The sequence below is a fragment of the Jaculus jaculus genome, chromosome 13 (genome assembly GCF_020740685.1).
Source record: "Jaculus jaculus isolate mJacJac1 chromosome 13, mJacJac1.mat.Y.cur, whole genome shotgun sequence".
NCBI lineage: Eukaryota > Metazoa > Chordata > Mammalia > Rodentia > Dipodidae > Jaculus > Jaculus jaculus.
The window spans coordinates 3,351,937-3,367,866 of NC_059114.1; the positions used below are offsets into that span (position 1 = coordinate 3,351,937).

Here is a 15,930-nt window from a genome sequence, read left to right on the forward strand (position 1 = left end):
AATCCTCACAATATACCTGCATGGACCAAAGAACCATCCCTAGGCTGGTGGGTCTTAGACAGGTCTCATTAAATGCTCAAGGTCATATACTAGGGAACTGGGAAAGTGAGTTGGCCTTCAGAAAGGCTGACAGCAGAGCTATTCCTGTGAGCCATGGACTCTACTTTCCTTGCATTTAGAGATGAGTCAGGCATTTGGAACTAACAAGCTCCCCTGGTCCTCACCATCCATTTCCCACAGCAAAGGCTGAATTCACTTGAGCACTCAGACTGCACTTTGTTATTTCTTGAATGCTGGGGTGGGGTGTGAAGTTCGTGAAATCTTATGAAAATATACACATAGGAATAGAGAGAAGGCTAGTTGGTAAGGTGCTTGCTACAATACCAAAGTACCTCAGTTCGTTCTCTATGACCCATGTAAGACAGATGCCCAAGGTGGCACATGCATCCACAGTTCCTTTGCACTGGCTAGAGGACTTTGCACACCCATTCTCTCTCTCTGTCTCTCCCTCCTTCTCTCTCTGTCTCTCTCACTCTCATCCTCTTCCTCATTCTCCCTCTCAAATAAATAAAAAAATATTTTCAATAATATATATATATATACATATATATATATATCTTAATACATACATACATACACACATATATAAATTTCCAGATTCAAAATGTAGTCTTCGCTTACTCAGCCCAGCTGTGGAATGATTAGCAAAGTAATGATACTTATCTCCTCAGAGAGCATAGTGATAACGTCAGAACAGTTATACAATCACAGGAAGATCAAGAAAGAGTCATTGCAAAGGAAAATTATTTATCATTTTATTTTATAGGGGTGGGTGAGGTAGGGTTTCACCAGCTCAGGCTAACCTGTAATTCATTCTGTAGTCTCAGGGTGGCCTCAAACTCATGGGGTTTCTCCTGCCTCTGCCTTCCAAGTTCTGGGATTAAAGGCATGCACCACCACACCTGGCTTATTTACCTCTTTGAGCAATAGCTGGGACCATTCATTGGATTTTGGAAAGCTAAGCTTTTTCCTCAGCCTAGATTTGGAGATACAATAAACACCCTAATGAATGTGTCACCTAAAGTATATTGATTTCTCTGGGCTATTTTAACAAACATAAAGAAAAACACCAAACCAAATATGAATTCACTCTAAGTCGTCAGATGAAATCTGTGATTAGTGTGTTGAAAACTGAGACACTCATTTAATAACATTTTTTAAATTTTTTATTTATTTATTTGAGAGCGACAGACAAAGAGAGAAAGGCAGAGAGAGGGAGAGAGAGAGAATGGGCATGCCAGGGCTTCCAGCCTCTGCAAACGAACTCCAGATGCGTGGGCCCGCTTGTGCATCTGGATAACGTGGGACCTGGGGAACCGAGCCTCAAACCAGGGTCTTAGGCTTCACAGGCAAGCGCTTAACCACTAAGCCATCTCTCCAGCCCTTAATAACATTTTTATAAGCATATTTAAACAATGTGAAAGAAAGTGCTATGCCAGATAGCTTAGAACTAGATACTTAAGCAGTGTTCCCCAGGTGTTCTGACTATGCTGTGTGGGAAGGAAGCATATGGAGCTGGTGAAGGAAGCAGATGGCAACGCTGGTGAGTTCAGAGCAGTGTATTTCACAAACTCTGAGCTGAGTTATAAACAATGAACAATGAACAGAAGGTAGCTATGGAGGGTGATGGTTTAGCAAAGACCAGCTGGAGGAAGTTATGTATATTTTTGAGTCAAGGTAAGTGCCAATTTTACATTAATTTGGTATAGTTTAAAATTTAAAAAAGTAAGTTGGTTGTAGGCAGGATGCCAAATTGTGGAACAAAAAGAATCCACATTGGGCTGGAGAGATGGCTTAGCGGTTAAGCGCTTGCCTGTGAAGCCTAAGGACCCCGGTTCGAGGCTTGGTTCCCCAGATCCCACGTTAGCCAGATACACAAGGGGGACACGTGTCTGGGGTTTGTTTACAGTGGTTGGAAGCCTTGGCGTGCCCATTCTCTCTCTCTCCTTCTATCTGTCTTTCTCTCTGTGTCTGTCACTCTCAAATAAATAAATAAATAATGAACAAAAAAAAATGTTTAAAAAAAAAAAAGAATCCACATAGACATGCAGAATTATATATGATTGTAAGAGGTGAAACTCATGAAACTGATCTGTACCTTCAGTTAATTTGTGGTAGCCATGTGTGCACACCTTTTATCCAGCACTCAGAGACAGAGGCTGAAGGAATGCAATGAGTTTGAAGCAAGGCTGAGAATACATAGGGAATTCCAGGTCACTGTGGGCCAGAGTGAGACCCTACCTCAAAAAACAAAAGGAGTCAGGTGTGGTGGTGCATGCCTTTAAACCCACCACTTGGGAAGCAGAAGTAGGGAGATCATGGTGAGTTCAAGGGCACCCTGAGACTACATAGTGAATTCCAGGTCAGTCTCGAATAGAATAAACCCCTACCTTGAAAAAAAACAAAGCAAACATAACAAAAAGAAGATGAAAAAGACAGAGAGAGAAAATTACTTTTAACTCTAACATATAAGGAAAAAAATGATGATGTCTATAAAGTGGTCACAAAACACAGTAAGATTATCAGGAAAGGTTGATGCTTAGGCTAGAGCATTTCACACCGAATAAACATCTAGACTTTACAGTCTTTAAGAGACAAAACACATCACCAGAAGATGTCTTAGGTGGAGTGCCTAAGAGCAGACCCTGAGGTGGGAGCTGCTCTCCTGGTGCTCTGGTGGTAAAGAAACTAAGAATAAGAACATGCTAAGTTGGAAGAAGGACAGAACTGAGCCTCAGTGATTCCAGATAGCAGACTGGAGCACAAATTTCCCAACAGTTAGTGTTATATTGAGAACAGGAGGAAGGATGTGTTTTACTCTCCTGTGCCAATAACCTCTATGCCACCGATGTCCTGAGTATCTGGGGAGAGCTATATGCCATGTAGTTTCCCCTGAGATACTCGATTTGGACAATCACAGTCTCCTGAGTGATGCCTACATGTGGGGCAATGGAATCAAGTAGGACGATGGTCCAGTGCACATGGCATCATGAATTCGATGAGAAGAGTAAAAAAGGAAGGAGGCAGCTCAGACTGACACTCAGGATCAGTAAGTGATGCCTCGTACTTAAGACTTTCTCTGGGAAGCTATTTAGGAATTTCAGAAATGAGAGGCACCAAGAAAGTTCTCTGGAAAGTCAATTAGAGGTGTTTGCTGATGAGGTGTGTCCAACACGTGTGTATCAAAAACCCCATGCCTGAGGGGACAGTGGAGCAAGAGAAATAGAAGAAAATGACAAGGAATATGATCAGTAGCTTGCTAGGAAACAGTCCTGTACATTATATATTTCAGAAGCCATTCTTTTCAGGAAAATGAATGCAGGATTTTGCTGATGTTTCCCAAATAATTTCTTGTGGTTCTAATTAGAAAATCAGAACATGATATGGAACAACATTGTCCGGACAACCATCTTTCCTTCTCTTAATGGACCTGGAATTATGGGGAATATCCTAATATTTGTGAGACATGCATATATTTTGGTCATGGGAACTGACAGAAAACCCATAGACCTCATCATCATTCACCTGGCATTTTCCAATCTGGCACTGATTTGTAACATAGAAATTGCAGATATGTCCACAGTATTTCACCAGAGAAACTTCCTAGGTGATGTTGGTTGTAAAGTTGTGGTGTTCCTGGGAAGGATGGCTCGAGGACTCTCCATCTGCACCACCTCTCTCCTCAGCATGGTCCAGGCTGTCACCATCAATCCCAGGATGACCCTGTGGAGAAAACTCAAACCACAGACTGCAGGACAGGTTCTTCCCTATCTTCTCCTCTTTTGGTTGTTAAATTCTCTGGTAAGCTCCAACTTGCTGCATTATATCATAGCAGTCAGGACTGTGAACAGATCTGGAGTTGACACATATGGTAGGTACTGCTATATGACTCCATCCAGACTAATAGTGAGATGGTTTTTCATCTGTCTCATGACTCTTCGTGATGTCGTATTTCAGAGTCTCATGGGCTGGAGCAGTGCGTCCATGGCTCTCCATCTGCATAAACATCACAAGCGTGTCCTCTACCTTCATGGCTCCAAGTGTGCCAATAATTCAAGCCCATTAATCAGAGCCACAGAGAGCACTCTCATTCTCATGGCCTGTTTCCTGTTCTTTTATTGGGCAGATTTCATTTTCTCCTTCCACGTAGGATCCACGGTTACACATAATTCCATACTCGTAGTGGTTCAAAATTTTTTACAAGTTGGTTATGCTGTTTTCAGCCCCTTTATCCTTTTCAGCAGACATTTATATGTTGCTAAACACTAGTGTGCTGACAAAACACTGAAATCAAATTTGATATTCGCTTCTCTGTATACTGATGGTATAAACATTACGAATTGCAAAGGAAAAAGAAAAAATTGCTTCACTCTAATTTTTTTTAAGTAATGTATTTTGTAATGAGTCTGTTAGTCCCCCTTGCCTAGATACCTAAAGGCAAGCTTCTTTGCACCAAGTATCCTCCTAAAGTTCTCACAAGTCTAAAAATTAAAACTAATTAAGGACAACAATAAGAGATTTCCTTGTTTGTTAGTTTTTTGTTTTGCAGGGGTGTGGAGGACTGATTTACAAATCTGACACTCAGCAAATAAGAGGAGTTCAGCACTTCCAGTAAGTTGGGAAGACAAAGTCTTATGGCATCCAGTCCAAAGCTCACATCTGGTTCTGGGAAATCTAACACTACTTCAGGGTATCCTAGAAGCTGGAAAGCTGAACTCTTATTGCACTCCATTTCACCATCTTTATCATTTGGCTTTTATTGTCTTCTTTGCAGTGGGAAACAAAGTTGCAACTTTGCTGGCCCTGGCGCACCCATTCTCTCTCTCTCTCTCCCTCTCACTCTCAACTATATAAATAAAAATAAAGTATCAAAATAAAATAAATAAAATAAAAGTTTCACAAAATGTTTGTATTTATTTTATTTCACAAAGCCAGTGTCTCATGGGCTGCAGCAGTGGGCCCATGGCTCTCCACCTGTGTAAGCAAAACAGCAAGTCAGGAAGGAGGGGTCAGGACCTTCCTTCATGCAGGGGGCTCACACGACCGCGTGGACATAACCCAGAGGAGCTGCCCCCTCAGGCAGGCGGCACAGCAGAGTCCATCCGCATTCGGTGGGCGTCGCTGCATCCAGAAGCGCTGAGGACACTGGTGACCATCACCACGGTCAGACACTTCTCACTACGGGGAGGACCTGGTCGTGCGCGACGAAGAGCGCGGGGACGAGACTCCCTTCCCGGCTCCGCGAGCAGCGAGGGGTGAGGATGGAGCTCAGGGACTGGGCTCACTGCCCATCAGCCCCGCTGTCCGCCGCCCCCAGCCGCCTCGCACTTCCGGTCACTGCTCACTGGGTCAGAAGAGGAACGTCCAATGCTGGGCGTCCTCCTGAAACGAACGCAGACAAAACAAGGACCATGGTGGAGAGACACTGGCGGCGCCGCCTTCCCCAGCACCCAGCACCCAGTGTGAGGGATGGGCTGCAGCGCCTTGGCGTCCTGGGGCCTCAGGGCCTCAGCTCTAGGCAGGGACTTCCCGTCCAGAATTGGGTCTCAATTCCGAACTTGACTTGTAAGGAATATCTTTTTTTCAATCTGGCTCAGGATTACCTGGATTTCAATAATGCAGTCTCAAGCTGGCCTCCAACTCACTTTGATTTTTCTACCTGGGCCGCCCCAGTGCTGGAATTAAAGGTGTGAATGGTAAAGGTGGGGATATCTTAATATAAGCGACACGTGTACGTACTGCCGCAGCCGGGTTCAGGCAATCACCATCAGGTACCTCCACTGGTGTGTGAGGAAACTCGACAAGTTAAGCTTGAGTCCTCCAGACTTTTGAAATTGAATAATGCAAAATAAAGTTCACAGGGAGAAATTCTTCTGGGAATTTGGGATCCTGTTCTGTCATGATGATCCTGAGTTCAGGAGAAGAAACAAAAATAATAGAATGACTTTATTATTATGCAACTATGAAAAGATTTGCAATGAAAAATCTAGGTTTTTGATTGTTAGTAGTAAAGTTCACATTTCAAGATAATTAAGAACTACCACAGAGGAAAAACGATTACAGTTTTTGAACAAAAAAAAAATATGTTACAGTTACATATAATATGACTGTCCCATTTATGTCAGAAAATTCTTGAAATATTTTTGAAGATGCAACCAGGACTGCTGCTGTCTCCTGCATCCTGCTTTCTCTGCCAGTAGTGTAAGAGATGAACTTGCGTCTCATCCAGGGAGCCATCCTCTCCCTTAAAATGGAGTTGCCTTTGCATATAATGTCCTCGCCTTTGTGAACACTGTGTGCACCTGTTAAGAGACAATCAGAGAAAGTCTATGCACTTCATTCTCACCCACTTGCAGGGATCGTCCTGGTCTTTGGGAACGTTGTGTGCACCTGTTGTGGAGACATTCAGAAGAAGTCTGTGTACCTCGTTTTCACCCACGTGGATCTCACCAACTTCACAGCGCTTCTTGCCAAAGGGGTGCCAACCACAGTAGCAGCTTTTGGTTTTAGAAACTTGCTGGACGACATAGGCTGTCAGAGTGTGGTTTACCTGTAGAGGATGCCCAGGACCTCTCCGTCTGCACCAGCAGTCTGCTAGTGGTGGTCCAGGCCACAACTGTCTGCCCCAGAGACTCCACATAGAGGAGGCTGAAGCCAAAGACCTCATGGCTCAGCCTTGCCTTCTTGCTCATCTTCTGGATCCTCACGCCCTTAAAGATCATGAATTTCCTCCATTCCATCAGGAAAACCAGCACAAACATATCACAGATAAGCAAAGATACACCTATTGTTCATTTCTACAAGAAAGTCAAGTTGAACGTTCTGATTATCAGGCTTTTATACAATGCTGCCTTTCAGGCTGTCACGGGCAGGGCCAGTGGCTACATGGTGTTGCTTCTGCACAGGCACCACCAGCATGTCCTCTACCTGCGGAACTCCAACCTGCTCCACCAAACCCCCTGAGTTGAGAGCTGCTCGGAGTGTCCTCCTTCTGATGCTGTGCTTTCTCTTCTTCTACTGCACAAATTGTGTGTTTTCCCTATTTTTAAATTCTTTACTTAACAGTAATTTTATGATGCTAAACATTAGAAAATTTCTGCAAATTGTGTGTGTCATTTTCAGCCCTTTTTTTACTGATTCACATGGGTGGCCATCTGCATGGTTGACATGCTTAGTGGGAGACAAATCATGGAGAAAACATCTTCTTCAATGATTTTGTTTTCTATTAGTTTGACAGGTCTCATTTTTCTTCTTTTGTGTGTAAAATAAAATAACACCAAAGTATATGGCAGACATCAGGGTTCATGCTTAAATGTCTCCTGTGCTGTCCTTTAGCCTGAGCAGACATGGTAATCATGAAACAGCTGGAATGACACTGAAAGCTCTTTCTCTAATCTGCCACTTTCAAAAATGTCTTTAACTACCTTATTTGAACTCATTATCACTGCTCCCATAGTACAGATTGAAAAAAAAATTGGATACATTTTTCAAGGCAATAACACATCTATTTTTTTGTGCAAGGAAATCCATTTATTGGACCTGATCCTATCCATATGTAGTATATATTTGAATTCCCTTATTTCCTACTAACAAATGAAGCTTTTCATTGGCATATTAAAAACATCTACCATACCAAGGGATTTTGTGGAGAATTAAGAACTGATTCATATGAAATAACATAGAAGACAGAACTTTAATATTTTATAAATAGATTTAATTTATTTATTTATTTGAGAGAGAAAGAGAGAGAGGAAGAAGCAGATAGAGAGAGAGAATGGCATGCCAGGGCTTCCAGCCATTGCAAATGAAGTCCAGACACATGAGTCCCTTTGAGCATCTGGTTACATGGGTTCTGGGGAATGAACTGGGGTCCTTAGGCTTCACAGGAAAATGCCTTAACCGGTAAGCCATTTCCACAGGCTGATGGCAGAACTTTAAACAACTTGAAAACAAGGACAGAGTAATATGATTCAAATTCAGGGAAACATATTCCATTTGATGTTGTATACATGATGACAATGTGGACAAATGTAAGAGAAAATATAGCGTTCTAGAGAAATTAGATTATTTCATAATACACAAAATTTCATTTTCTATGTTCTGTATTTTCCATATTGCTAAGAATGCCAGGCCTGGTGTGGTGGTGCATTCCTCTAATACCAGCACAAACACAATAGGCTGAGTTTGTGGCCACCCTGAGAAATCATAGTGGATTCCATGCCAACCTGAACTACAGCAACGCTCGATATTGAAGAAAAAACAGAGAAGAACGTGCCCAGGGATGGTGAGTTATGGTAAATGCCTTTTAATCCCAGGACTACAAAGGGAGATTTAGCATAGTTGCTGTGAGTTCAAGGCCAGCCTAGGACTACAGTCTCAGTCCAGGTTACTTGGAGCTAGACTTGCCCCTACCCTGAGAAAACAAACAAGTAGAAAGAAGAATGTGGTGTTCTCTGCAGGCTGCCATAGCATGATACCAATGAGTTCAAGACCAGCCTAGACTGCAGTGTTAGTTCCAGGTTACCCTGAGACCCTTCTTCAAAAACCATGACTGGAGAGATGGCTTAGAAGTTAAGACATTTTCCTGCAAAGCCTAAGGACCCATGTTCAACTCTCCAGATCCCACATTAGCCAGATGCAGAAAGGTGAGGCAAGTGCATTGTTTCACATGCCCACTAGGTGGCAAAAGCATCTGGAGTTTGATTGCAGTAGCTGAGGCCCAGGCATGCTAATTCTGTCTCTCTCTGTCTTTCTCTATCACTCTGTCTCTCCCCACTCGCAAAAAACAAAAGTGAATTTAATTTATTTCCAAATAATAATGATTTTCCAACCATCTGTGGATTCTTTATTGATATGATTCATTAGGGTTATGGCATGTGCCACTCTACCATCAGTGTCTTTATCACCCAAAGTTATAAATGAATAGAAATAAAGAATTCAGTTATGAATTCTTAAGTCATCATTACTCCATGAGTAACTTTGGAAACAATGCATAGCTATAACAATCAGATAGTGGGTAACGTTGTTTTAAAAGTAATTAATGATAATTCACTTATACACATAAATGACCACAATCTTAGAACAGACAGAAAAGCTTACATCTCATTTATAAAACTTGCTTCCACTGAGTCAGCACCCTAATAGCTAGTCCTCATGGTGCTCCATAGTGCTCCGAGAGCTTTTCGGGGAAATGACCAGCATCACTGTGATCAAGCGGGGGATCCTACCATATAAAAAGTCAGCGAGGTGCACCACAGGTCACATTTACCCAATAGTGCCACTCAGCATAGGCCGGCAAACAATGGCTCTCTAGTTGAATAAGAGACCCACACAAGGGGAATGTACTCATAGCTGGTATGAGAACCAAGTCACAATACTATGGAGATGAGAGGTGCAGACCACAGTGGGAAGCTCCCATTAATCTTTGGCCAAAGGAAAGGCTACACTGTCGAATCTCTTCTAATTAAATATGCTTATCTGCTTTAACCCATTCTCCTCTCACTATCTACTGTAGAATTATGTTTCTTTTTTACAGAAGGCAGTAGAAACTGAGGAGGACCAAACTCCATCAACATCACAGGAAAAGATATCAGCCTCCCTCTCACTGGGTGAGCCACGTGTCGCACAAGAACAAGCGTCCAGGTGGAGCCACAGAAGAACTGGCGAGTTAAGCAGGAGCGCTGCTCCCACTGCAAGCCTGACAACCTGCGCCAGGGTGGTGGCAGTAGAAAGTGAGGACACCCAAAATGAATGAAAGCAAAAGTCAAGAAGTTGCTGAGAGCTTAGCACTAAAGTAGACTTATAAGACACCCACCAAGGCTCAGGGAACCTTGTGGAAGAAGGGACGAAAAGATTGCAGGAGCCAAGGGTGCTAAGGAGTATCCAGAGGCATTGCACACCACCACAATGACTGACTACTTCTGTCACAACTCATAACCCATAACCTCATGGTCAATCCCAGAAACTCACTGAGGAGGGACCTCCGTGGAATGAGGGGAATGGAACCAACACAGGATTTACCCATACAGTATTTCAGATTAATAAAAATAAATTAATTAAAAGTTAAAAAATAGAATAGGTCAGCCTGATGTGATGGTCCACACCTTTGGTCCCAGTACTCAAAGGGCAGAAGAATAAGGATTGCTATGTTTAGAGGCCAGCCTCAGACTAATTCCACATCAGCCTGAGGAGGAGTGAGACCCTACCAGGAAAAAATAAAATAAGAATGAGTCAAAGAAAAAAAAGTACTTCCCCTCCCCATCTCAGAATTTGGGAGTCTGAGGAGTTTCAGGATTTTGAAGGCAGCCTAAGATGCCTGTCTCAAGAATCATATATATAAATATATATATATATATATATATATACACACACACATATATTTACATATATATATATACATATATATATACATATATATATATACATATATATATATATATATATATATATATATATATATATATATATGGAGAGAGAGAGAGAGAGAGACAGGTTTAAATGTTACATATAAGGATAATGGAGGCGTTGAAAGAGCATATGAAAAAAGTAACATACAAGAAGAGAAGGTGTCCTTAGAAACTTCTTAGTGAGGGCTGGAGACATGGCTCAGTGTCTATGGTGCTTGCTTGCAAAACCTGATGACACTGGTTCCAATCCCCATTAACAATGTAAAGCCAGGTACACAAGGCAGCTCATGTGTCTGGAGGCAGAGAGAGAAGAGGCTCTCACACGGCTATTCTCTCTCTGCCTCTCTCTCATGAATAAATAATCAAATAAATAAATAAATAAAGACAAAATGAAAGAATGAGGGAACAAGAGGAAGAAAGAAAGAAGGAAGGAAACTTCTTGGTGAAATGCAGAAATTCATTCCAGCTTGAATCCAGCAAGTACCTGAAGACATTATGTGTTTGAGGTCATGTCCCTGCTGATTCTGAGAACCACACCTGATCATCAGACACAGATTTCATCATGAGGTGAACGTTTATCAATGTTTCTTAACTTTGAAAATGTTGAGAAGTACCCACATTGAATTCTCAGATGTTTCCTCCCAAGTTCCCTCAGAATTTGGTGTGCTAGGAAGGGGAGGGGCAGGACAGGGACCACGTCCAGGCGTCTATATCCCTGAAGGTACTGCTCATCATCTCAGCCCTCCTTCGCCTCCCTGCACACAGGCACTGTAATTAAGACCGGAAAGTTTCTGTGCTAGAGAAATAACAGGGAGCCAGGGAACACACAGAGATGGCCTTGGGGACATGCATTGCAGTAGAAGCCCTTGCTCCCTAGACAAAGCCACAACTCCTGACAGTGACATCTTGACAGCAGTGTGAGTTGGCCTTCAGCACTGGGACATTATCAGGATAAAGAAGGTCTGGCTGGGATCTATCAGATCAGCACCAGGAACACGCCCAGACTGCACAGGTGAGTGCTCCCAACACTGTGGATCAGCTGCCTTTGATCAGGGAAGGGAATCTCTGAGGAAAGGCTGGTCAGGAGAAGGTGGTGGGAGAGAAGGGTCTGGGCTCCCTTGTCCCTGTTGAAAAGGAAGGTGGAGAGATCATGGAGAAGAAGCTCCAACCATCCCCTACTGCCATCCGGAATGGGTTCAGGGTCATGAAGGAGCCCGTCTGCAGCAGTGCATGTGGTGTCCCGTGCCAAAGCTGCTCACTACACAGCCCATGCTGGGAGAGGAGGGACAGAATGGCATTTTACCTGCATATGGAAAGAAAATTTTCCCTGTAGTTTCTCCAAGAGTTTTGTGTTTCCCCTCACAGCAGTGAAAGGCTTTATGTAAAGTGTGTCTTACATCTAGTGACCACATACTTTCTCATGATGAAGCTCTTTTCCCAACTTTATTCCTATTTTTTACTTTATTCTGAATGTTTTCTTTCCTTATGCCTAAAACATAATGCAATCTATAATTACACTTTGTTGTGGAAAGAAACTAATCTGAAAGGCACCACAAAATACAAATGGTAGCTAGTAGAGCTCTTTGTTTAGTGCTTGCTGGGAACAACCCAAGGCAATATGGAGCTGCTCACACTGAATCCTCACAATATACCTGCATGGACCAAAGAACCATCCCTAGGCTGGTGGGTCTTAGACAGGTCTCATTAAATGCTCATGGTCATATACTAGGGAACTGGGAAAGTGAATTGGCCTTCAGAAAGGCTGACAGCAGAGCTATTCCTGTGAGCCATGGACTCTACTTTCCTTGCGTTTAGAGATGAGTCAGGCATTTGGAACTAACAAGCTCCCCTGGTCCTCACCATCCATTTCCCACAGAAAAGGCTGAATTCACTTGAGCACTCAGACTGCACTTTGTTGTTTCTTGAATGCTGGGGTGGGGGGTGAAGTTCGTGAAATCTTACGAAAATATACACATAGGAGTAGAGAGAAGGCTAGTTGGTAAGGTGCTTGCTACAATACCAAAGTATCTCAGTTCGTTCCCTATGACCCATGGAAGACAGATGCCCAAGGTGGCACATGTATCCAGAGTTCCTTTGCACTGGCTAGAGGACTTTGCACACCCATTCTCTCTCTCTGTCTCTCCCTCCTTCTCTCTCTCTCTCTCTCTCTCTCTCTCTTTCATCTTCTGTCTTATTCTCCCTCTCAAATAAAAAATATTTTCAATAATATATATATACATATATATATTTATACATACATACATACATACATACATACATAAATTTCCAGATTCAAAATGTAGTCTTCGCTTACTCAGCCCAGCCTTGGAAATGATAAGGGAAGTAATGATACTTATCTCCTCAGACAGCATAGCGATAACGTCAGAACAGTTATACAATCATAGGAAGATCAAGAAAGGTCATTGCAAAGGAAAATTATTTATCATTTTATTTTATAGTGGTGGGTGAGGTAGGGTTTCACCAGCTCAGGTAACCTGTAATTCATTCTGTAGTCTCAGGGTGGCCTCAAACTCATGGAGATTCTCCTGCCTCTGCCTTCCAAGTTCTGGGATTAAAGGCATGCACCACCACACCTGGCTTATTTATCTCTTTGAGCAATAGCTGGGACCATTCATTGGATTTTGGAAAGCTAAGCTTTTTCCTCAGCCTAGATGTGGAGATACAATAAACACCCTAATGAATGTGTCACCTAAAGTATATTGATTTCTCTGGGCTATTTTAACAAACATAAAGAAAAACACCAAACCAAATATGAATTGACTCTAAGTTGTCAGATGAAATCTGTGAGTAGTGTGTTGAAAACTGAGACACTCATTTAATAACATTTTTATAAGCATATTTAAACAATGTGAAAGAAAGTGCTATGCCACAGAACTTAGAACTAGATATTTACGTAGTGTTGCTCAGGTGTTCTGGCTATGCTGTGTGGGAAGGAAGCACATGGAGCTGGTGAAGGAAGCAGATGGCAACCCTGGTGAGTTCAGAGCAGTGTATTTCACAAACTCTGAGCTGAGTTATAAACAATGAACAATGAACAGAAGGTAGCTACAGAGGGTGATGGTTTAGCAAAGACCAGCTGGAGGAAGTTATGTATATTCTTGAGCTAAGGTAAGTGCCAATTTTACAGTAATTGGGTATAGTTTAAAATAACCAAAAGTTAGTTGGATGTAGGCAGGATGCCAAATTGTGGAGGACAAACCGAATTCACATAGACATGTTAAATTATATATGATTGTAAGAGGTGAAACTCATGAAACTGATCTGCACCTTGAGTTAATTTGGGTTAGCCATGTGTGCACACCTTTTATCCAGCACTCAGGAGACAGAGGCAGAAGGATTGCTATGAGTTTGAAGCAAGGCTGTGAATACATAGGGAATTCCAGGTCACTGTGGGCCAGAGTGAGACCCGACCTCAAAAAACAAAAGGAGTCAGGCGTGGTGGTGCATACCTTTAAACCCACCACTTGGGAAGCAGAAGTAGGGAGATCATGGTGAGTTCAAGGGCACCCTGAGACTACATAGTGAATTCCAGGTCAGCCTGGGATAGAATCAACCCCTACCTTGAAAAAAACCAAAGCAAACATAACAAAAAGAAAATGAAAAAGACAGAGAGGAAAAATTACTTTTAACTCTAACATATAAGGGAAAAAATGATGGTGTCTATAAAGTGATCTCAAAACACAGTAGGATTATCAGGAAAGGTTGATTCTTAGGCTAGAGCATTTCACACCGAATAAACATCTAGACTTTACAGTCTTTAAGAGACAAAACACATCACCAGAAGATGTCTTAGGTGGAGTGCCTAAGAGCAGACCCTGAGGTGGGAGCTGCTCTCCTGGTGCTCTGGTGGTAAAGAAACTAAGAATAAGAACATGCTAAGTTGGAAGAAGGACAGAACTGAGCCTCAGTGATTCCAGATAGCAGACTGGAGCACAAATTTCCCAACAGTTAGTGTTATATTGAGAACAGGAGGAAGGATGTGTTTTACTCTCCTGTGCCAATAACCTCTATGCCACCGATGTCCTGAGTATCTGGGGAGAGCTATATGCCACGTAGTTTCCCCTGAGATACTCGATTTGGACAATCACAGTCTCCTGAGTGATGCCTACATGTGGGGCAATGGAATCAAGTAGGACGATGGTCCAGTGCACATGGCATCATGAATTCGATGAGAAGAGTAAAAAAGGAAGGAGGCAGCTCAGACTGACACTCAGGATCAGTAAGTGATGCCTCGTACTTAAGACTTTCTCTGGGAAGCTATTTAGGAATTTCAGAAATGAGAGGCACCAAGAAAGTTCTCTGGAAAGTCAATTAGAGGTGTTTGCTGATGAGGTGTGTCCAACACGTGTGTATCAAAAACCCCATGCCTGAGGGGACAGTGGAGCAAGAGAAATAGAAGAAAATGACAAGGAATATGATCAGTAGCTTGCTGGGAAACAGTCCTGTACATTATATATTTCAGAAGCCATTCTTTTCAGGAAAATGAATGCAGGATTTTGCTGATGTTTCCCAAATAATTTCTTGTGGTTCTAATTAGAAAATCAGAACATGATATGGAACAACATTGTCCGGACAACCATCTTTCCTTCTCTTAATGGACCTGGAATTATGGGGAATATCCTAATATTTGTGAGACATGCATATATTTTGGTCATGGGAACTGACAGAAAACCCATAGACCTCATCATCATTCACCTGGCATTTTCCAATCTGGCACTGATTTGTAACATAGAAATTGCAGATATGTCCACAGTATTTCACCAGAGAAACTTCCTAGGTGATGTTGGTTGTAAAGTTGTGGTGTTCCTGGCAAGGATGGCTCGAGGACTCTCCATCTGCACCACCTCTCTCCTCAGCATGGTCCAGGCTGCCACCATCAATCCCAGGATGACCCTGTGGAGAAAACTCAAACCACAGACTGCAGGACAGGTTCTTCCCTATCTTCTCCTCTTTTGGTTGTTAAATTCTCTGGTAAGCTCCAACTTGCTGCATTATATCATAGCAGTCAGGACTGTGAACAGATCTGGAGTTGACACATATGGTAGGTACTGCTATATGACTCCATCTAGGCTAATAGTGAGATGGTTTTTCATCTGTCTCATGACTCTTCGTGATGTCGTATTTCAGAGTCTCATGGGCTGGAGTAGTGCGTCCATGGCTCTCCATCTGCATAAACATCACAAGCGTGTCCTCTACCTTCATGGCTCCAAGTGTGCCAATAATTCAAGCCCATTAATCAGAGCCACAGAGAGCACTCTCATTCTCATGGCCTGTTTCCTGTTCTTTTATTGGGCAGATTTCATTTTCTCCTTCCACGTAGGATCCACGGTTACATATGATTCCGTACTCATACCGGTTCAAAAGTTTTTACAACTTGGTTATGCTGTTTTCAGCCCCTTTATCCTTTTCAGCAGACATTTATATGTTGCTAAACACTAGTGTG

At 42.5% G+C, this 15,930-nt stretch overlaps 2 protein-coding genes across 2 annotated transcripts; both read left to right on the forward strand.

The window, feature by feature from the left end:
* Positions 1-3,438: 3,438 nt before the first annotated feature.
* Positions 3,439-4,329, forward strand: LOC123454198 (putative vomeronasal receptor-like protein 4). The gene has a single exon (XM_045132838.1). The coding sequence runs from the start codon at positions 3,439-3,441 to the stop codon at positions 4,327-4,329; it is 891 nt and encodes a 296-aa protein (XP_044988773.1).
* Positions 4,330-14,992: 10,663 nt separating this feature from the next.
* LOC101616195 (putative vomeronasal receptor-like protein 4) lies at positions 14,993-15,926 on the forward strand. The gene has a single exon (XM_004670896.2). It carries the CDS (start codon positions 15,036-15,038, stop codon positions 15,924-15,926), a length of 891 nt encoding a protein of 296 aa, XP_004670953.2. The 5' UTR covers positions 14,993-15,035.
* The last annotated feature ends 4 nt before the right edge of the window (positions 15,927-15,930 follow it).

Bases quoted from the DNA above. Each gene is read 5' to 3' on its own strand.
- LOC101616195 (XM_004670896.2), top strand. From the start codon at position 15,036: ATGATATGGAACAACATTGTCCGGACAACCATCTTTCCTTCTCTTAAT.
- LOC123454198 (XM_045132838.1), top strand. From the start codon at position 3,439: ATGATATGGAACAACATTGTCCGGACAACCATCTTTCCTTCTCTTAAT.